Genomic DNA, 22,649 nt, shown 5'->3' on the forward strand with positions numbered 1-22,649 from the left:
CTCCGATCCCAGGACTCTGGCCTTCTAAAGGTTCCTAGAGCCAGAAAAAAGACAGTTGGAGAGCGTGCTTTTTCTTTTCATGCCCCGTTTCTGTGGAACACCCTCCCTCAAGATATTCATCAGGCATGCTCTGTGGAGGTTTTTAAAACTAAGCTGAAGACACATTTGTTCACCCTATCTTACATGTCTTAATTCTACCGCTTTTAGTTTTTAAATTTTTACTGTTTTTAACTTGTATTGTGTCTTTTACCTGTATTGCTATGTATCGCTTTTATTTTATTTATCTTTTTAGTTTCAAATAATTGTACAGCACTTTGTTTGAAAGCGCTTTATAAATAAAGTTATTATTATTATTATTATTATTATTGTTCATATATTTTTATTTTCAATACCAAACTGTCATAAAACACATAAGTACATATAGAAATAATAATCTTTTCCTATTTCTTTTTTATAGCATACACAAAACATAAATGAGATGAGTACCTAAATACATGAATACCCCCCACTCCCTCCCAATAATGAAAAAATAAATATTTTGCAGAGAAAATGAGTTGACCCATACAAAAAAAAGAAAAAAGAAAAAATCAACAATAGGATATTAATGCATTTCCTTATAGTTTAATATTAACATTAACATCTGCTAGCCTCCTAAAATAAGGTCTTAACATTAATCAATATTGATATAAATCTTAACCAACAATAGTAACAATATTTGTGTTAATGATTACTTGCTCCTCGTTGAAACCAATTAATAATGCTGGAATATCTTTAAATAGAGTATTTTTATAAGGTAGATCAGCCACTGCCAGGAATAGCAGAAAGATTTGTACATCATCATATGGTGGATTACAGAGAGATTTCTCGTGCTGGTACCTTTTCTAAGTATTTAAGTAATGGTTTCCAGTAAGTAAAAAATCTATCCGATGAGCCTCTGATGGAGAATTTTATCTTCTCCAATTTTAAGAGTCCTAAGATATCCTGTAGCCAGACTTTAATTAATGGTGGCTGAGATGATTTCCACAACAACAAAATTCTTTTTCTAGCGATGAGAGAAGCAAAGGCAATAAGGTTATTTTGAATAGCTGTAGTATGAAGGTTATTTGGTGGTTTGCCAAATATAGCGATATGTGGAGTCGGAGTCAATTTTATACTCAATATATCCGAAATTATTTTGAAGAATTGATGCCAAAATTCAGACAACCTAGGGCACGCCCAAAACATATGGGTAAGATTGCAAGGTATCTGTGAGCATCTGTTACATTTATCATCAAATTTATCTGGGTATAATTTTGACAATTTTTCTTTACTGTAGTGTAATCTGTGGAAAACTTTAAATTGTATTAATGAAAGTCTGGCACAACTAGAAGATGAGTTAATGGCCCTTACCGCTCCCTCCCAGAACAACTCAGAAAAACTCATATGAAGTTCTGACTCCCATTTCATCTTAGTCCTGTATAAAAGAGATTCACTAGGTGAAGAAGTTAGTTTATAAAGGTAAGAAATATGACCCTTTACCAAAGTTTTGGCTCTGAGAACCAAATCTATTCCACTGGAGGTTGGGATTTGTGGGAATAAAGTTGAACATTTCTTTGCAAAGTTTCGCAACTGGAAGTACCGAAACAAATCAGATTTATTAAAATTAAAGCGAGTAACTAGTTCGTTAAAACTTGCAAAAACATCATTTACGTATAAGTCACCTAGAGTACCAAGTCTTTTATGTTCTAAAACAGAGAATCTTAAGTCCATCTTTGCTGGCACAAATAAGTGATTGTTGCAGATCAGGGTTGCAAGAGGGAGGGTGAGCCAACCAAAGTGGCGTCTTATTTGTGACCAAATTTTTAATGTTTCAGTGACAACTGGGTTGGAAGACCGGCTTAATAGGGATGATTGTGAGGTATCACATGCTAAAGCACGTAATGACGAAGAACAGGAGGCCGTTTCACTCTGGCACCAATTAGTATGGGGAGACGTACACCACAATAATATATTATACATATTAGATGCCCAATAATACCCAATTAAATTAGGCAGTCCTAATCCTCCAGCTGATCTATCCCTATAAAGAAGCGAGTGACTAGCCCTTGGACGTTTACCGGCCCAAATAAATGACGAAATAGCGTCATTTATAGTTCTGAAAAATGATTTAGGTAGATAAATAGGCAAACTTTGAAATACATATAGATATCTAGGTAATACATTCATTTTGATAATTTGGATCCTACCAGCTAAAGACAGCGGTAGGTAGTTCCATCTTTGAAGATCAGACTTAACTTTCATTGTAAGTAAAGTAATATTCTGTTCCCGCATTAATCTCAGAGATCGTGAAATTGCAATTCCGAGATATTTAAACCCCAAATTAGCCATTTTAAAGGGTATAGTTGATGTAGGTATGTCCGCAGCCATTTGATTAACTGGAAAGTATTCGCTTTTGGAGATGTTAAGCTTATATCCCGATAAATGTCCGAAAGAATCTAATACTGATAAAATGTGTGGGATATTTAGTAGAGGATCATTATTATTATTATTATTACAGTGCAGCAGGACCAGGATCAGGGAGGGGCGGGGCCATCTGCTGCGACTGGTTACGGTGTGTTCACAACGAACGCGACAGACGCGACCAGAAGTCTGGGCTCGAGTGAGCCTGAGTGCTGAAGATATCTACCTATTCGGAACCATGATAACAGGGTTCTTGCTGATCGGAGCTGGCTTGGCCCTGGCTTATCGAAGAATTAAGGAAGCGGAACCGGCTGTTCAAACCCCCACAAGGCTGCCCGCTGGGATTGAAACGATGGGACGAGGCGTGAGTTTCTCGAAATGGGTCAATGAGTGCAACACGGATGAGATCTTGGAGAACCGCACGGCTGCCGTGAATACTCAGAACAAGACCTCTGAGTGCAAACTGATTACATCTGGAGGGGCTCGCTCGGAATAACACCTAAGCAAATTGGATCACATCTTGGGAAGCGCACCGCAGTTGTGAGTTCTCAGAACCTGCTCTTTGAGCACAAGAATGACAACATCACGGAACGTAAGTTTGGATAACCATGGAGAAGCTCACGGCTCTCCAACGGGAGATTGAGAGACCAGTGTTGGACTGTTAGAACAGCTTTGAAATTCTTATGAGTTGTTCGCACTAAAGTTAAAACCATCATCATTTCATGCGGCTACCCCTTCGGCGCCAGCTGTGGGCTCAAGGCTGGAGCCGAACAAAAACTCCCTGATAACGACTGTGTTTGTCTGTTCCTCCCCATCCTATGCAAGGCCACCTGAGTTGGCTGGAAGACTGTTTACTTAGCCTGGCAGGGCGAAGGACACTGTCTCAGCTTAACTCTGGACATACACACACACATACACATACACTGATATGCACACACTGATCCCCCTCCCTTTCCAAACGCCTTCGATGCTTGTTTCCGTGGGGGAACACGGCGGGTCTACGTGCCGCGCTGGATAAGATAGCGCTGTGCGAGGCGGCCGCTGGGTTCGCTTCAGATTACTCCTCACCCATCACCCAACCCTGTGGCTTGTTATGTCTTCACAATGTTGTGCTGTGGACATTTATGTGCTTTTTTTGTGCAGAGGAGTGTTTTTTGTTTCCTGTTCCCGTGCTGTCCTGCCATGGAAGCACAGCATGAGAAGGGGTCTCTTTTTTTCCTCTGTACTTTCCCATTGTAATGTACATTTCAATGTTTTTTCTCCAACGCTACCAATCTCCAACTTGTATCCCCATGTAATGTCTGTGTGTGTATGTAAGGTTGGGGGGGTCCCATTTCACTGCAGGGCAACCTGCATGTGACGAATAAAGCTTTGATTGATTGATTGAACGTCAGGTTTACATGTAAAGTCAATGGAGGAGCGCGATGAAGCGTGACTGGGGGTCCTGCGAAAATTCAAACCAGATTTGCGTCGCAAAAATGCGTCAGTCGCGTGAGCAAGTAGTGCAACTGACGCATTTGAAGCGCGAATAAAAATACGCACATCAGTTTGTGTGGTGCATTTTGTGCATTCGCGTGTATCGCGTCTACGGCTCGAGTTGGAAGGTCCAGCCAAAGCCCTTCATTCTTCATTCAATATGGAGGAAAGGCTCATCAACGCCGTAGCAAACCACCTGGAGCTATACGACACCAGCTGCTTTCTGTACCGAGACAGGAATATAAAGGACCGAGCTTGGAGGAAGATATGTGAAGAGATCGAGCAACCTTATTTTTTATATATTTATGTTTAATGTTTTTCTGTTTGAGAATTGTAATATTATTTCAAATAACATTTTTGTAATGACTAATGTCTCAGTTCTACTACACAGCAAATATCGGCACACAACTTGACACATGTAGAATTTATTTCATATTATACTAATGACAAAATATACTACTATATAGGAACATAGTGAAGACCAATTATTTAAGAGAATAAAGAGAGGTTAGTTTATTTTGGAGGCAAACTCCATTTATTAAGAAAATTTAAAAAAGGCAGGAACGCTCTTTAGAGGTTTGTGGGTGGCTCAGAGCTGTTGTGGGGAAGTCACTGGGACTTCAAATGGGCTTTTCTTTTGGCTGCCAAGACGCTGCTCCCTCCGCCGAGAAGTGGGCCATGAACTTCTCTCTCACCAGGACAGCCTCTCTGGAGGAGTTGTTTGCTGCTACACGACCCAGGCCTTGCAACAGCTCCACCACAGCAGGTGCCCCTCTCTCGTCCAAACAGTGCAGAAAATTGTGGAGAACGCACGTCGCCTTCACACACTTCTCCGCAACTTCAGGACGGAGCTCCATGGAGCGCCAATACAACCTCCACTGTGAGGAGAGGATACTGAAGGCACACTCCACTATCAGCCGGGCCCTGGAGAGGCGATAGTTGAAGATCCTCTTCTCTAATGGAAGGAGGCATCCAGGGAAAGGCCTCATGAGCTCCCGGCGCAGCGGGAACGCTTCATCAGCCACAAAGACATGGGGCTGGGCTCCACGGTCTTCTCCACCAGGTAGAGGCTGGTCAGGAGGCAGATGGAGAGTCCCAGCCCGAAGAGCCTGACCAAAGGTGGAGTTGGCCAGAATACCACCGTCACTGGTCCTCTCGTACCCCCCAACATCAATGATGCGGAAGCGATACCCTGCATCCACAACCGCAAGGAGAAAAATGGCAAAAGTTCCCTTGTAGTTGTGGAACATGGATCCTGAGTTGCGGGGTGCCTTCGTCTGGACGTGCTTCCCATCCAGAGCTCCACAGCAGAGAGGGAAGTTCCAGCGCTCCTGGAATCCCTCTGCGATGGACCGCCAGTCTCCAGGTGAAGGCACAGCCATGAAGTCGTCCACTAGACAGTCCCAGATGGCCGTCGCTACCTGGGGGGTGATCTGGCTCACCGTGGACACACCGACTCTGAAACTGGACGCGATGGTCCTAAAGGAGTCCCCGGTGGCAAGGAACCTGGACAAAATTGTTCAAAATTAGTATTATGTGTACTCCAGTTACAAAATACATTATTCAAATTCCAAAATACTTTTGTGATGTCAGATTTAAATTACAAAACATAAATCTTACATAAAACATTTTGTGATTATAAGGATAATTACATAATATATATTAGATATAATATAAAACAGTCAGTTGTGTTTTGTTTTAACTTTACCATATCATAATTTGATTGGTAGCAACTTTTACCACTACAGTGAGCCAATCTCTCATAATTCCTCAACATGTCAGTGAGGTAGGAATGAAGTAAGACATTAATAGAAATAAAGAGTTGTATGTTGACATGTAGCCCTTTCCTTGCTTAAATCATTGTTAATATTTTTAAAAAATTAACCTGTGATAAGACAGCTTATCAAGATAGAATATGCTAGATAGAACCATATAACTAAAGATGAACCAAACTGTTCACAATTTCATCTAGCTCTCAGTTTTAAGAAAGGCTGGTGACCCCTGTTATAGAGTCTCACAGCTGCAAGGATTATATACAAATATTCAACTATACCAGAATTAAACCAGGTCTAAATAAAAAAAAGGAGTGAGTATCACTACAAAGGTTAACCAACAGTGGTCCTCATACCACAGTTTGATATCAGCAAACACCGAGAGCATACACTGATAGACACCACAGCCATGCTATCATTGCAAACACTGATAACAACATAAATCGAATTAAATCAGGACTTGATGAGACCTTTCGAGTATCACTAGAAATATTATAAACAGTCGTCTCCGTACCACAGTTTGCTATCAGTAAACACTGACGGCATTCACTGTTAGCATACCACATCCATGTTATCAGTGTATAAACTGATAGTTTAGCATATATTAGCACAGGTATCAATAAAGGACTGCCGTATTAAACACTTTTACTAACCGCAGGCAGATGGACAGGTGCTCTGCAGGTGTCTAGGCGGGCAATGCTTGGACCGACGCAGGACAGCAGGTCCTCAAACTGGGCGAGGGACAGACGGTGGTACCGCTGAAAGCGGCCATCATCCAGACACAGCTCCGGGAGCAAGTGGTGAAACTCACCAAACTGCTCACGCCTCTGGAGGACCTGATGGACCCAGGTACGGCGAGTTCGTCCTTTACGCCGCTACTCTGCTCTCCACAGTAAATATAGAAGGGAGACTCTCTCTTCAAACGCTAGATCGACAGCTGCCATCTTGCAAACATACCGTCTGGCACTACTTCCTCCCACATTTCCGCTTCAAGTCGCGTTGGTCACGCGTCGAGGTGTGAGTGTGCACGCGACCAGCTAGGGGCGTCTGGCGCTTTTTGGTCGCGTCTATCACGTTCAGTGTGAACGCACCGTTAGGGGTGAGCGGATGAAGACAGGACAAAAACATGCTGTGGAAGAGAGAGATTAATAATAACAAATGATTCAATGCAGAGAGGTTTATACACACAGAGTGAAAAGGATAGGAAGAGTTGGGTGTAAGAATAACAGTAAGAATCTGGTTAGATACCATATTTCTAAGATTACAATAACCTCAGTTTGATCTGAATTAAGAAGCAGAAAGTTAGCGGCCATCCAGGTCTTTATGTCTTTAAGACATTCCTGCAGTTTAACTCATTGGTGTGTGTTACCTGGCTTCATGGACAGATAGAGCTGGGTGTCATCTGCATAGCAGTGTAAATGTATGCTATGTCTTCTAATGATGCTGCCTAAGGGAAGCATGTAAAATGTAAACAGAATTGGTCCTAGCACTTAACCCTGTGGAACACCATAATTAACCTCAGTGTGTGAAGAGGACTCTCCATTTACATGCACAAATTGGAGTCTATTAGATAGATATGATACAAACCACTGCAGTGCAGTACCTGTAATACCTACAGCGTGCTCTAATCGCTCTAATAGGATATTATGGTCGACAGTATCGAACGCTGCACTGAGGTCTAGCAGGACAAGCACAGAGATGAGTCCACTGTCAGAGGCCATAAGAAGATCATTTGTAACCTTCACTAAAGCTGTTTCTGTGCTGTGATGAGCTCTGAAACCTGACTGAAACTCTTCAAATAAGCCATTCCTCTGCAGATGATCTGTTAGCTGTTTGACAACTACTCTTTCAAGGATGTTTGATATGAAAGGAAGGTTGGAGATTGGCCTATAATTAGCTAAGACTGCTGGGTCTAGAGATGCTTTTTAAGTAAAGGTTTAACTACAGCCAGCTTGAAGGCCTGTGGTACATAGCTGATTATTAGAGATAGGTTGATCATATTTAAGATTGAAGCATTAATTAATGGCAGGACTTCTTTGAGCAGTTTTGTAGGAATGGGGTCTAAAAGACACGTTGATGGTTTGGAGGAAGTAATTATTGAAGTTAAGTCAGAAAGATCAATTGGAGAAAAAGAGTCTAAATGAATATCAATGGTACTGAAAGTAGCTGTAGATAATATTACAGACTCAGATGGCAGCGCACGTAGTTGCAGCAGCTCAGTGTCCCACCGATCGGTGCTATGTTTGGATATTTTTGTATGCCTTGTGTTTGTTTTTGTGTTCTACCAGTCAAGTGAATAGCATCCATAGCCGACATGATCTCTTCAAGATCGGAGTAAGTTACTGCAAGAGTGTGACTAGCAAATTTGTCCGCTTGCATAAGATACCGGTGGAAATAGCGAGGAGACTGGGCTCCCCATGGATTGTTATCCCTCCGGGGTGGAGGCGCAGGCGGCATCGAGAGAGAAGGAGAAGGTGAGGCTGCAGGGCCGGCGTGCTAGCCAGGCTATCGAGGTAGCCACTCAAACCACCGCTCCACGGTCTATTCATCGCAAATGTCAGATCCCTCGCGATTAATTGAGGCTGCAAATAGCAGCGAATAACTACATCAAAGACTTGCATCCTTCTTATCACCGAATCCTGGCTACATAAATCCATTTGGACTCTGCTATTGAGCTAGCAGGCTTCACCACACAGCGACATGACCGAACAGTGGACTTTAGTAACCACAAAGGAGGGGGGGCTCTGTATGTATCTGAACAACAGCTGGTGTACCAACACGATGATCACAGACCGTCACTGTTCCTCGGACATAGAATATCTGACTGTCAAATGCAGGCCATCTACCTTCCAAGGGAGTTCACCGTTATAATAACAGCTGTTTATATTCAACCAGATGCTAATGCTAACTCGGCGATCTCACCTCTGCATACAAACATCAATAATAAACAGAACATTTACCCTGACGCTGCACATATCACAGCAGGGGACTTTAATCACGCGTACTTAAAAACAGCAATCCCTAAATTTCACCAGCACGTCAAGAGTGCCACTAGGGGTGACAGGATTCTGGACAAAGTTTATTCCAACATCAAAATGGGCTACAGGGCCAGACCTCTACCACATCTGGGTCAGTCTGACCACTTGTCACTGTTTCTAATACCTGCATATGCCCCCCCCCTCAAGAAAACTGCTCCCACCATCACAAAGACCATTACCATATGGCCAGAGGGTGCCTCTCAGCAGCTGCACGACTGTTTTGACAGGACCTTCACAGACGGTGTTCTCTGCTACATAAAACACTGCATAGACACTGTTACAGTAGACAAATGTATCCGGGCTTATCCCAACCAAAAGCCTTGGATGACCCGGGAGGTCAAGCAGCTGCTGAAGGAGAGGAACATCACGTTCAGGTCTGGCAACAGGGACCACTACACCGCAGCCTGATCCAACCTGAGGAGAGGCATCAGAGAGGTGAAGGGGGACTATAGGAGGAGGATTGAGAACTATCTGGAGAGTAACAACAGCCAGCAGGTGTGGCAGGGCATCCAGCATTTAACAAACTATAAGATCAACCTCGGAGCTGCAGAAGGTGACCTGGCGCTGGCGGAGGAGTTGAATATCTTCTTCGCCCGGTTTGAGGCCATGGTACCGGAGGTATTGGAGCCACAGCAGCACCACCCTCACCCTGGAAGAACATGAAGTGAGGCGCACTGGCTGGGAGCTTCACCAGGATCTTCAACAAATCCCTCACACAGGCGGCTGTCCCACTCTGCCTGAAGTCCTCCACCACAGTCCCCTTGCCTAAGAAACCCCACATCACCAGCCTGAATGACTACAGACCAGTGACACTTACCCCAGTGGTGATGAAATGCTTTGAGAAGCTGGTCCGTAGTCACACCACAGCAGCACTGCCCCGCAGCCTGGATCCACGGACCAGTTTGCCTACAGAGCAAACTGGTCCGTGGAAGACGCTGTAGCCACAGCACTCCATGCTGCCATAACACACCTGGAAGAGCATGGGAGCTATGTGCGGATGCTTTTTGTGGATTACTGCTCAGCATTTAACACCATCCTTCCACACAAACTGCTGGTCAAGCTACAGGACTTGGGGCTTCCACACAGCACCTGCATGTGGATCAACAGCTTCCTCTCTGGCCATAGACAGAGAGTGAGAATTGGCCATCACACATCCTCAGCCCTGAGCCTCAGCACTGGCTCACCCCGGGGCTGTGTGCTCAGTCCACTGCTCTACACACGACTGCACTCATGTCCACCAGAGCAACATCTTTGTGAAGTCTGCAGACGACACCACTGTGGTGGGGCTCATTTCCAGGGGTGACGAGTCTGCTTACAGAGAGGAGGTGGAGCAGCTGTCGTTATGGTGTAAGGCCAATAACCTCCTCAACACTTCAAAAACCAAAGAACTCATAATAGACTTCAGAAGGAAAAAGGCAGAGATCCCACCACTATTCATTAACGGGGACTGTGTAGGAAGGGCGGCAAGCTTCCGCTTCCTGGGAGTCAACATAGAGGAGAACCTTTCCTGGAGTGCGAACATCTCCGAGCTGCTGAAATAGGCCCAACAGAGACTGTACTTCCTGAGAATTCTCAGGAGGAATAACATCACACAAAGACTGCTGGTGTCCTTCTACAGAGCCACCATTGAGAGTGTTCTAACCTACTGTATTTGCATTTGGTACACTAGCTGCACAGGAGCTCAGAGGAAAGCACTACGAGGGATCATTAACACCGCCCAAAGGATCACTGGCTGCCCACTCCCCACGCTGGAAGATCTACACAACAGCCGCTGTTTTAAAATACCTCAAAACATCATAAAAGATTCCTCACATCCTGCCCACTCCCTGTTTGAACTGTTGCCCTGGGGCAGACGGTACAGAGCAGTCAGTGTAAGAACAAATAGACTCAAACACAGCTTTTACCCAACTGCAGTAACACGTCTGAATACTGCTACTAATAAATGTCCATCACGCCACTCTTGTATTAATCTATGCACTGACTGAAGCATGTGTGTGGGAATGTATGTGAATGTGTGCTCATACTATTCTTGTTAGCACTTTAAGTATTTGATGTATTTCTTTAATTGATTTTATTGAATTTTGTTGTTTCATTTATAGTTTCATATTTTTTAGGAATGATGCACTGATCAAAGACCACTTTTAATTTCGTTGTACCTGTGACAATGACAATACAGACATTCTGATTCTGTGGGATGATTATGAGTAATTTTTTCTCTAATGGTTAAAATTTTATTTGTGAAGAAGTTCATGAAGTCATTACTAGTTAACGTTAAAGGGATGGTTGGCTCAACAGAGCTCTGACTTTTTGTCAGCTTGGCTACAGTGCTGAAGAGAAACCTGGGAGGTGGATGAGGATGTTTGACAGACCTGGCGTACCTAAATATATAGTGAGGGTGTCACGACCGGGCGGTCAAACACAGGGAAGTGGACTCAAATGCAGACACCACATGGAGGCTCTGAGGTATAGTGAAAAAAAAAGATTTATTTTGGCACTCAAAAGTGTTACACAGGAAAGAGGTGAACGTAAACAACACACTACACATGAACTAAGGGCGAGAGGGGAAACACTCAACCTCTGAATTTATTCAACCTACTAAACTAATGCAAAGCTTCATATTAGGGCACTAAGAACCTGTAACTAAATACACACTGTGACTGGCAAGTACTACAAGACAAAACTATTACTAGGGATGCCGTGAATGTAAACAAAGCTATGAAGCATTAGACTTGACTAGAACAATCTCTACAATAATCGTCAAGCATGAAAACCAGAATCACACCGCGCGTGCGGCAGCAGAGTCCAAAGGAAAAAGTCTCTTTAGTTGGCTGGGGAAAACAGCCTGGGCACGACACTATCAGGAGCAGGCACACAAGGTAGAGGTTTACAGGGTTACGCTCTCAGAGTCACTGTAACAAAGGAGAGCAGAGTCATGTGAGCCCCACGCAGCAGTCTGGGGAGTGAAAGCAACTAAATGCATAGCCTTACTTGTGTGGGTGGAAGGCGAGGCTTGGGGGGAATAGTGGTCCGGGTGAGGCTAAACCAGTTCGCGTACACTCGCTGTGAAGTGCTGGGCAGGGAGACAGGCAGGCGTGTAGCGCCGAGAACAGAAAAACAGTGACAGGAAGTAGAGAGGTTAATGACGGCAAGATCCAAACCTCTGTGAAGCTGCTGTGGGCGAGAAGGAAAACCCAGCACTCACCCGGACCATGACAGAGGGTGCGGTGGGAATGCCTGGCAGAGGGCTGTGAGGAGACTGGGGACACTGAGTCTGAATGGACCATGTTCAGCACCTCCATTGTTGAAGCGGCTGCACCGAGCTGCAGCTGTGAGGTACTTGGTACCAGTCATGGTGGTAACCCCCAAACCAGATGGAGGACACCGGAGGTGAAGGGAGCAATGACGCAGGCAGGAGTCCTATTGGGCTTGGCTGCTGGACCCATAAGACAGTCCACATGTTAGTATGTTTCAGCATCACTGGGCTGCCGTCCTTCTCCTCCTGCGTGACATGCAGCTATCAATTATTCCATCATGCCTGTCGGTAGCCGCTGCTTATTGCACGACAGCTTCAATTCAGTTTTATTTATTTTATTTTATTTTTACATTAGTAGAATAGAAAGTAATGACATGAAACACGAAAAGATTCTCTTTAGAAAATCTTTAACTTGTGTAATCATTTCTTTTTTTGGACTATAGTTTCCTGTCTCTGACAGCTGACAGCTTCCTGTTCCAGCTTTATTGCCCAATGAAGTCTCTGAACATTAGCAAAGTGATGCACAACAAAACGAATGATTGTTCAAAGCTGATATAATGAATGACAACATGAGCAAAGACACCATAAAAGATGCACTGTGCTTCATCTCTCTACAGGTACAAATTAGCCACCGTGCTAGTCTGAGTCGCTAAAATAATTTGATAATGAAAACAAAGATTTCCTCACGTAGTGTTTAATAAATCTAATAACTGTGATTAAGTATGTACCTGTTTGTACCTCTGTAATGTCACGACTGTTTGAAGAGACTCTTTGAAGCTTTGAACTTTTCTTCTTTGTGGCTTTTAAATAAAGTTTAATTCCTGACTGGAGACAAACAGGAAGCAGCACACAGCGTTCGGCTCAGGACCAGCTTTATTGATGACGTCCAGCACAAAGAGGAGAGCTTCAGCTCCACAAACATCAGCATGTTAACAGCATGTTGGGACTCTGGGATGGATTCTGGGTCATGGTAGGAAGATGTGCTGACACACTACCCAGAGCTTTCCCGAGCGGCACATTATGATTATTTTAGGACAAAGAAATCAGAAAAATATAATGCATTTAAATGATTATGACAGTGATTTGGTTCAACAGTTGAATAAGGCGTCTGCACTCAGGGAACATCTTGATTCGAGATATTTTCATGGCTCACAGAAAGAACTCAGACTCCTGTTGCCTCATCATCGATCTCGATCTGCCAGTGTTAGCATCTAAATGTACATTATACATGTTACTGTTAATAAGAACCCAGCAAACACTGAACCAAGTAAGAGAAACTGAAATAAAACCATCACATCAGGAATCCACCCCCAGCAATATTTAAAAAAAAAAGACTGCTCGTGCTAAGTGGGTTACTCATAGCCAGCGTCCCCTTAACGATAACAGCAGTTTTAATAAGAGAAAACAAGTATTATGACGTATTAGAGTAAATATAAGATTCCCTCAGTAACACCTGTTATAATGCGATTACACTGAATTATCCATAAAAGCCCTTAATAATGATTTCATGCTATGTGAGTCATAAAGCTGTGATAAAGACAAAGAACAATATAACAGTTCACTATCATTCTAGAAAAAATAATATATGCAGCAGTGAGACAAAACTCAGACTAATGACAGTCCACATTTCTTCTTCATTACGTGACCAGCAGGGTACATGTTCGGGGTTTTCTTCTGTAAGTGACGCCCTGTGAGAACAAGACAATCAGCAGGCTGAAAGGAGCTGCTGAGGTTAGGCCCTCGGGTACCACAGAGGACCTTCTGAGGTCTGGTAGAGTTCAGGGATGGGAGGAAGCTGCTATTACAGGACAGACCGGCAGCATGGTAGGCAGGTTTTATCTCGCCAGTGCGTGAAATAATGTCCCAGCACCAAAGATCTAAATGTTTGCTTGATAGAATGAAGCTAAAGGTATTTTTCTAAAGCATGGTACTAAATGTTTTTAACTCTGTCTGACTGACTCTGCTGCTCTAATTAAACTGGGCGTAGGGCAGCATAGTTGGATGTGTTATAGACATAGAGGCCTGGGTACACAGCCTCTGTGAAGGTGGTGTGGAAGGTGTAGAAGTGACTCAGTGTGTTATGGGAGACTTTGTAGAAAGACAGAGTGCCAGCAGGCCAATCAAGAAACACTCCGACTCTGCTGCAGCCGGTACTGGGAAGACTTTCACTCCACACTTTATCTTTATGCCGAGCACTGAGCTCTTGCTCGTACACACCAAAATACCAGGATTTGGTGTTAGAACCAAGCGCTGCCTCGTTGCTTTTACCCTTCCTTACAATGCTTTGGTACGTAACAGCTACACCAACCTTATTACTAGAACCAGTACTCCACTCCACTTCCCAGTAATGGCGCCCAGTCAGCCCCTCCCTGCACAGAACCTGAGTCTTTGTATCAAACCTCTCAGGACAGTCAGAATACGTCTGCCATGTTCCACACGTTGCCTTCTTGTTGTCCTCAAACAGAATCAGGTAGTTGTTTGCAGTGTTTGGGTCCAAGGTGAGATCACAGGCGTCTGAACAAGAGGGAAAAATCAACCGTTTGGCAGTCGTTACCACACAGTCCACTTTACAACAGCACACTCACATACAGCACATTGTTTAAAGGAGTGGGGTCTAGAGGCCTTTTGTATCAGGCATGCAGGAGAACCAAGAAGCCACCAGGTTTCAAACATGGTGTCAGAGTTAAGTCCTGCATTTCCTCTGATGTCCACTCAGCAGGTTTTGTTTTAAAGGTAAAGCACACTCACAGTACATACGTTTGTCTTCTCTTACTAGATGATGAAGATATTACTGATAACTGCATTGCATCACAGTGTCTGAAGGTATAATCAGTACTTCACCATTGGTGCTTAAACCTTTGAAAAGTACTGAGTGTATCTGATATTTTCCCACTTTTGTAAATTTATATATACACCGATGAAAGTTCCTAACATTGACAATCTATTGAATTAACTCCTAGAAAAAGTCCAGCCAATCACCTTATCATTTGCCACTCATCGCCGGGTTAGTAGCATTGCATATATTTTTGCTGAACATGAAAACAAATAGGTAAATATGGACTTACACCAGAGGAGTTCTTGTCTGTCTTTCACAGAAGCGACACAAGGAACAGCAGGCTTTGAAAACTCTTCAGTGACCCGACGGCTCTTCCTGTTGTGGTAGATGGTTGCTCCTTTGTATTTCTTATTTGTTTCTGATGCCACAATGAAACTAAACCTGCTGCTGCTCTTCAGGCCTTTGGCAATGCTGCAGAACTCTTCAGCTTTCTGTCTCAGGTTGGCTACCACTTCAGCTGAGAAGAACCAGTGGTCTTTAGTTGGTGGAGTGAAACGGTCATGACAACGCAAGTATTTGTACATCTGGTCCAGGTAGGGGTCGTCAGTTTCCACAGAGGTGAAAACAAAGCTCAGGACATCGTCTACATCCTGAGCAAGAACCGCTCTGTCGAACTCGGACTCATCTTTAGTGATTTTTATCCCCTTCATTGCTTCCACACAGGACCTGATGACGTTGATTTCTCTCTCTGTATTATCTAACCACTTGTCTAAGTTCTCCAGACTGAATGGTGACTTCTCCTGGTCGTCTAAGAGTTTCTCCAGTGAAGTCTCGTCTTCTTTACCCTCAAGAATGGAAGGGAATGTCTCCATCATAGCCTGTCTCAGCTTTTTGTCACTATCTTGACAGAGGTTTTGGAAACGCTTCAACTTGTTGCGAATCAGTGGAAAACTCTGAACCACGTCTTCATCCAGAGAGTCATTGCATCTCATTTCCATTTCTTTGATGATTTCTAGAGCATTCTCAGCTTTCCTCAGTAACCCGACACAAATCTCTCCCTTCATCTCCTCAGCGGTTGGGTCCAGTTTCTTCAGCGGTGTCAGCCACACTTTGACAGGAACTGCTTTCTCTCCATTTCCTCCAAGGAGCTTTGGAAGCTGTGAGTAGGTCTTCACTGCATCTTCAAATGTTGAAGGGTTGCTGTCGAGAATGAAGTCTCCGTAGAACTTGCAGGAGAATTCATCAGTTACAGCTTTTTCTTCTTTACTCAGCTTGACGTCAACTTTTGCCTCAGAACTGTATATAATGATCATCTTAACTGCTTCCTGCATGCGGCCCTTTATCTGCTGAACACTGCTGCTCTCCAGCTTCTTGCTGTCAAACACAAAGAAAGCATTTGCCCCATATTGGATGCCTGTGACTACGTGTGTTGCGCGGCTTTTCTTAATGACGTCTTGTATTTGTGTGGTTTTTGCTTCAAGGTGAGTCATTGCCAGCCGTTCAAATGCAGTCGTAGCTTTGAACTGAAGCGTCACTCTGCTCTGGTTCTTGAACTCCTTGTTGTCATTCAGATAGCTGCAAGACCCACTCTTTTCAGTCAGCCCACACAACCAACTAGTTTTAGAATATGTATCTACATCCAGCAGAGAAGACTTGGTCTCAATGGAGTCTGATGTAGTAATTTCGTAGGTGGTGCTGGCCTGATTCTGCCTAGTGCTGTACTTTTTAATTGTTTCTCTGTCCCACAGCGTGAAATCTGCAGAAAACACAAAAAGGAAATGTTTTTTGAAAATAATTATTAACATTTCTGTTGATTCAGTAAGAATAAAGCTGATGAGCCACACCATGCAGATATGGGAAAGAGTTTTTGGAGCTAGGGTAAAGAGTGAAGTGATGATCAGTGAGCAGCAGTGTGACATCATGCTGAAAAAGAGCTACAGATGGCCTGTGGCACTGACTTCCCAAGTCATGCACCAGTACCCCGGAAAGACTCATCCTGGACCAGCTCCGACCTATCAGACCACATCAGGATCACCTTCAGTTTGCATACCAGCCCCGACTCTGCGCTGAGGCCACCATCATCTACCTGCTCAATCATGCCTACACCCATCTGGAGCACTGTGAGGGTCGTGTTTTTTGACTTTTCCAGTGCTTTCAACACCATCAGGCCGACCCTCCTGGGTGATAAGCTAACAGCGATGCAGGTGCTCTGGTGTCCTGGATTGTTGTTACCTGTTGTTACAGGAAGACCACAATATGTGTGTCTTCCACAGTGTATGTCTGACAAGGTGATCAGCAACACAGGGGCACCATCAGAAGTTTTCTGATGACTCTGCTGGTGTCAGTCATTATACAAATGTACTGTTTATAAGGTTGGAGACCTGCAGTCAGCTGAGACTGAAGAAGTCACCTGATGAGGATGAAACGTTTCTCCCGCTGAAAATATCCAGATGAACAGAATCAAGCTTTTGGGTCGTCTCACAGATCTTGTGTTTAGTGCTGTCAGCTTCTGACAAGAAATTCTCATTTCTGCTGTTCAATACTGAAGAAATTTAAACTTTTTAAAATGATGCCAAACTGCAAAACTCTCAGCTGTGTCTCTAATCAAACCTCTGTCACCTCAGCAGCATCAGGTAATGCTCACCTGCTGATTCATGGTTTTCTTAAGTTTTTGTTCTACTGCAGAATATTTTCAAGGTTATCTGCTAAAAAGTGAGGACAGAAGAATCTCCTTCATGTTTTTCTGTGTTTGATCCTCAGTTACTTTGACACAAAGGCCTCTGCTGTGATGCTCACACCTCTGATGAAGTCTCACAGTGTCAGCTTTGGTTTATACGTATCCACATTTTTATATCTATGTGATACTTCTGTCTGAGTCAAAACTGAATCGACTCGGGACTTTGTGAATCTGACTCGAATCAATTATAGAAATTGAAATCGATAGCCAGCCCTGTGATAGGGTGCCAAGAAAAGAACTGCAGTACCAATGGAAGCTTGTACGGAGTTTTTTAAAGCCTGGTTTAAAAACAGGTTTAGATGTGATGTTATAATCAGTGTCTATGAGCAGTTAGGTCTATATATATTTGGACACTGACACAAGTGTTGTTTTTTAACTGTTTACTGAAGCATATTCCAATTATAGCTTTAAAATGGACATGGGCATAATGTGCAGACACTCAGTTTTACAGCACAGTGCTGCAGCTTTCATTCCAGGATATCCACATTCAAACTGGGCCTGGGAGTTTCTACTCCTTAAGATGTGCCACCCTCTTTTTAAAGGGAACAAAAGTAATTGCACAGTTGACCCAAAGGCTGTTTCATGGGCAGGTGTGTGTAGTCCCTTTGTTATGTCATTATCAATAAGGCAGATAAAAGGTCTGGTGTCATGGTCCTGGATCAGCAACACAGGGTTTTGTGTTTTGCGTTGTTATTAATCTTTGATTTCATCATTATTTATCATTGCTAGTCTCTTGGTTTCTGTTCTTTTTATTGGCCTCAACAATGGAGGAGCAGCTCAGCTCCTCTCTTTACCCCAATGTCCAAGACATACGGCTGCAGATCTCATGAAAAACAATCCCGGACCTGCGACCTAAGGTGTCCTGGTGTCCTGGTCAGGAGTCTGTGGACTCCGTGTTCATGTTTAAATTTATTAATATTCTGTGGTTTTGTTTATTTTGGGTTGTTTGTAATTATCCCTAGTGTTTTGTGTCCTCTGTGCTCTCCTGTTCCATGTTTCATGTTCCTATGTTCTCGTGGACATCTTTAAGTTTGAACATATCTCAGGGTCTTGTTCTCAAGTGAGGGGAAAGGTGAGCGGGAAATGACGACTTACCAGGTGATTGACATCCTTCCCCTCACCTGCAGTCATGACTTTTGATTAGTGACTGAAAGAACAAGATCGTAATTACAAGTTTAGAAAATACGCTTTCTGCCAAGGGTGGCTGGTCATTCGAGGGGGGCTCAGAGTAGAGCCGCTGCTCCTCCACATTGAAAGGAGACAGTCGAGGTAGTTCGGGCATCTGACCAGGATGCCTCCTGGGTGAGGTGTTCTGGGCATTTTTCTGGCCATGTCATATTTTATTCAATTTAATTTCATTTATGTAGCACTAAATTCTAAATTCGTGTATGTCTTATTGCAGGGTCTACCTTACATATAAAGTGCCTTCAGGCGACTGTTGGTGTGATTTGGACTGTATGATTAAAACTGAGTTGAAATTGAATTTAATTAAATCACAACACCATTTATATTGTAAGGTAAAGACCCTACATAATTCATACCAGGAGCAGACCCAGGGACCCCAGGTGAACTGGAGGAGGTGGCCATGGAAGAAGGAGGTCTGGGTTTCACTGTTGCCCCTGTGACCCAGGTTAGCAGAATAAAATGTATTTATGGAATAAAAGTCTGAATACACTGAATGAAATCAGCTGTTACAGAGGCTGTGGCGCCATCTGGTGTTGGACATTTGTAGTATTGCATCATATGACGTCACTACAAGAAGTGGCACTATGATTTAATCAGTAGGGACGCGTCATTTCTAAGTAACAGAGATATAAGACTGTATTAAATGTGTGTACTGTCTAGTGTTGGTCAAGTTACTTGAAAAAAGTAATTAGTTACTAATTACCGATTACGTCTCCAAGAGAGTCATCCCATTACTTTACTGATTACCTTTTTTTAAAAGTAATTAGTTACTTAGTTACTTTTTAAAAACATTATGTGCAACCTGAATAAATAACAAAGCTACAGACCTTTCAGCCCAATTCTAGTTTTTGTGCATAATCCATCATATAAAATGTAATCAAGTGAAAAAGTCTATTTTTAAAACTTGTTTCATTAGTTTTAATCTTTTAACTTTATGCATCAAGCAAAAATGTAATTATATGCAACAGTCTTTGACTAGAACAAATTCTTTAACATTTAAACCTATTGTCTGCATATTCCAGCACATACAATAAGAGAATGATCTTTTGAGTTTACACTCTTTCAAATAGATGCAAGTCAAACACAGCAGGAAATAAATAAAATCAAATATTCAGCTGGCTTACAGGAAAGTAACAGTAATCTAATTACTTTTTTTTTTAGTAATCCCTTACTTTACTCATTATTTGAAAAACATAATTGGATTACCGTTATGCGTTACTGCCCTTCTCTGGTGCTGTCACTAATACCAGTAACAGGCTCCAGTATGACAACACTGATGAAGAAATGTACCACAGAAGTCTGAATGTCCAGAACCTTGAGCTGATTTTCAATCCATTTTATTCCTGCTATATTTATGAGCGTGTGTCTGGATCCTGCCCAGACCTGCACTCTGCTGCATTTAATAAAGACTCTGTGACACAGCAGCTACTAGAACAGCTGCTTCATCTATTCATTCAACAGGCTAAGGGAAGCCATCTGTGCCACTATTCAGAGTCAAGGTATAAAGACGCCCCTGCAGAAGTGATTCCAGTGAGTAATTCATTCATTCATATTCACACTTACCTGTGTTCAGTTTATCTCTCCTTGCATCGTAGAGCATCCCCAAAGCAAAGGGACGACTCAAAGCAGCGACCGTCACCTGATCTGAGGCCATGTCTCCAACCTGAGAGAAACAATCCAGCACAATGCATCAAAACTAAATATTTATCTATTTATTTATTTATTTCCAAACTGATCGTGCAGCACAGTTCACTCGCATTCTTTTCAAATTAAAAGCCATCTAGAGCAGCACACATTGATCCACGTTCATGTTTTGGAAAACAAAGTTCTGATCTTGGTGACATCACAGCATGATGGTTCCAGCCATGGTCCTGAAACAGGTTCAGTCAGTGTTTAAATCTTTAAATGGTTTTGATCTCATTAGACAAAATTTGCAGATCTCAGTGAATCTCTTGTGACTACAAAACACATTTTCCAAACTGATTCACATCTCCGGCACGTCCTCCAGGTCGTTCTTAAACACAATGCATCAAAACTGCTCACTCGCGACTGCTGAGATGAACCTGATATAATTCCAAGGATGATTCCTCAGGTAGATAAAAGAGGAGGAGGAAGATCACATGGACAATAAGATGCTTACATGTCTCAAAATATGATTTATTCATGTGAAAAGTGTCCTCTTCCTCTTTCTGCACACACAAAGTAATGTTTCCTTCATCCATTCCACCTGCTTTTGTCTTATTATTATTTTGATGGGAAACTATGATTTGAACATTTATTTTTAATACTGAGTTTTGTGTTTAGAGTTGAGAGAAATGTGTTTTACCAACAACTCAATATTCAGGCTTAATTTAACTGTTCTCAGTTTTTTTATTCGTTATTTTTAGCAGATTTCTTTTTCTTCCTCTCTGCCTCTCGGATCACTTCCATCATCACGTCATCACCGAGTTTCAGGACCTACACCTGTAGTTGTGTTTCTGATTCATGTGTCACAGTATCACAGTAAAAACTTGTTAGTGAGTCAGAATCTGCAGAAAGTGGGTGGGATGAGACAATTTTCACAACCTGTTTTACCAAAAAACGATGAAACTATTTAGAACGTGAAGAGCATGTCAGAGTCAAATGAAATCATCTCATTGTACAGAAGACGGAGTGAGTGAGAGGAGAGCATCCCTGATTACCTGTAGGTGTGCAGTCCTCAGTCTTCTTGGCTCGCAGCTGCAGAGTCCCGTCACACCTGCAGGTTATTTTATAGCTGATAACGAACACCTCCCTCCTCAGACACACCTGAACATGTCCAGCTTTCTTATCTTCAGTTTCTTATTCAACAGGTTCCAGTGCAGGGTGTGGTATTCTGCAGAAAACCTCCTTTTCTTTGTAATTTTCACACAGCTCAGAGTCTGTTAGTGATGCACTAATGATAAGTGGTGTAATAACAAGTCTTTTTTTTTTCTTGTCCCGTTTGGATCTTTAGCCGTCAGAATTGTTGTCTGAAGGCCAAGAAAGATGCCAAGTGGCTTTACTTTACCAAGTGGATCATCATGGCCTTGCCATATTAGTCCATTTGATTGACCTTTATTATAATTATGTATTTATTTGATTTGATTTTCAGTTGTTACAGACGGGACAGACATGACTGGGGGATAGGACAGGGAGGAAGAATGAAAGAAAGAAAGCGAGGGGAGAAGAGATGGTGTGAAAGGGGGGAAGAAAACAAACAAACAAACAAACAAACAAACAAACAAACAAACAAACAAACAAACAAACAAACAAACAAACAAACAAACAAACAAAACACCTGGATCACCTGTATGGAGATAAGAAAAAAACAGAAGAGAAAACAAACAAGAAAGAGCGACATAATAAATACAACACCATCACAATAAACTAGCTAAGAGTAGATACTAAATATTAAATGTTATTGTGCAGTACGCAAGCGCACAATGTGCTTTGAGGTAGCAGCCAAGAAAGGTGTAGTTTGTGTCTGTGAACACCTGTGTGGATCAGCACGCTTGTATTCAAAAGGTTTCTCCATGTAATGATCTGCTAGGGAGTGTGGGGAGTCATAGCCCCGTCCCCCAGGGCATGAAGCAGGTATGGATAAGATCCAGGCCCCAGACATCCAGAGGCCCCAGAATACGAGGGCCCAAGGAGGGCCACCAGGGGGGCAACCGTGCCACCCTCCTGGGAAGAGCTGAGAGCCCCAAACAAGAGGTCACCCAGCAGCCACGGAGCAGAGGCCAGAGGGGGTTGCAGTGACGTGCCCGCGGGCTCTGCTGGCAGCCAGCTGTGCCAGAGAGGACCGGGCCCCAGGCCCAGAGGCCTGAGGGCACCCCACCTCCCGGAAGGGGCCCAGCCGGGCGACAGGCGCCAGGCCCCACCAATCGGCCACCAGGAGTGAGCGGGTACATACATGAGCGCCCAGCCCCAGACACCAAGAACCACCAACACACCAACATCTGAGGGCATCAGC

The 22,649-nt window shown here is 43.2% G+C and overlaps 1 protein-coding gene across 1 annotated transcript; it reads right to left on the reverse strand.

Moving 5' to 3' along the window:
* Window positions 1-13,950: 13,950 nt before the first annotated feature.
* LOC134633379 (stonustoxin subunit beta-like) lies at window positions 13,951-20,330 on the reverse strand. The gene is made up of 3 exons (XM_063482239.1): window positions 20,240-20,330; window positions 15,044-16,510; window positions 13,951-14,492 (listed from the first exon to the last, which is right to left on the reverse strand). Exons 1-3 carry the CDS (start codon window positions 20,328-20,330, stop codon window positions 13,951-13,953), a joined length of 2,100 nt encoding a protein of 699 aa, XP_063338309.1.
* Between the last annotated feature and the right edge of the window lie 2,319 nt (window positions 20,331-22,649).

This window comes from Pelmatolapia mariae, linkage group LG8 (assembly GCF_036321145.2).
Source record: "Pelmatolapia mariae isolate MD_Pm_ZW linkage group LG8, Pm_UMD_F_2, whole genome shotgun sequence".
Taxonomy (NCBI): domain Eukaryota; kingdom Metazoa; phylum Chordata; class Actinopteri; order Cichliformes; family Cichlidae; genus Pelmatolapia; species Pelmatolapia mariae.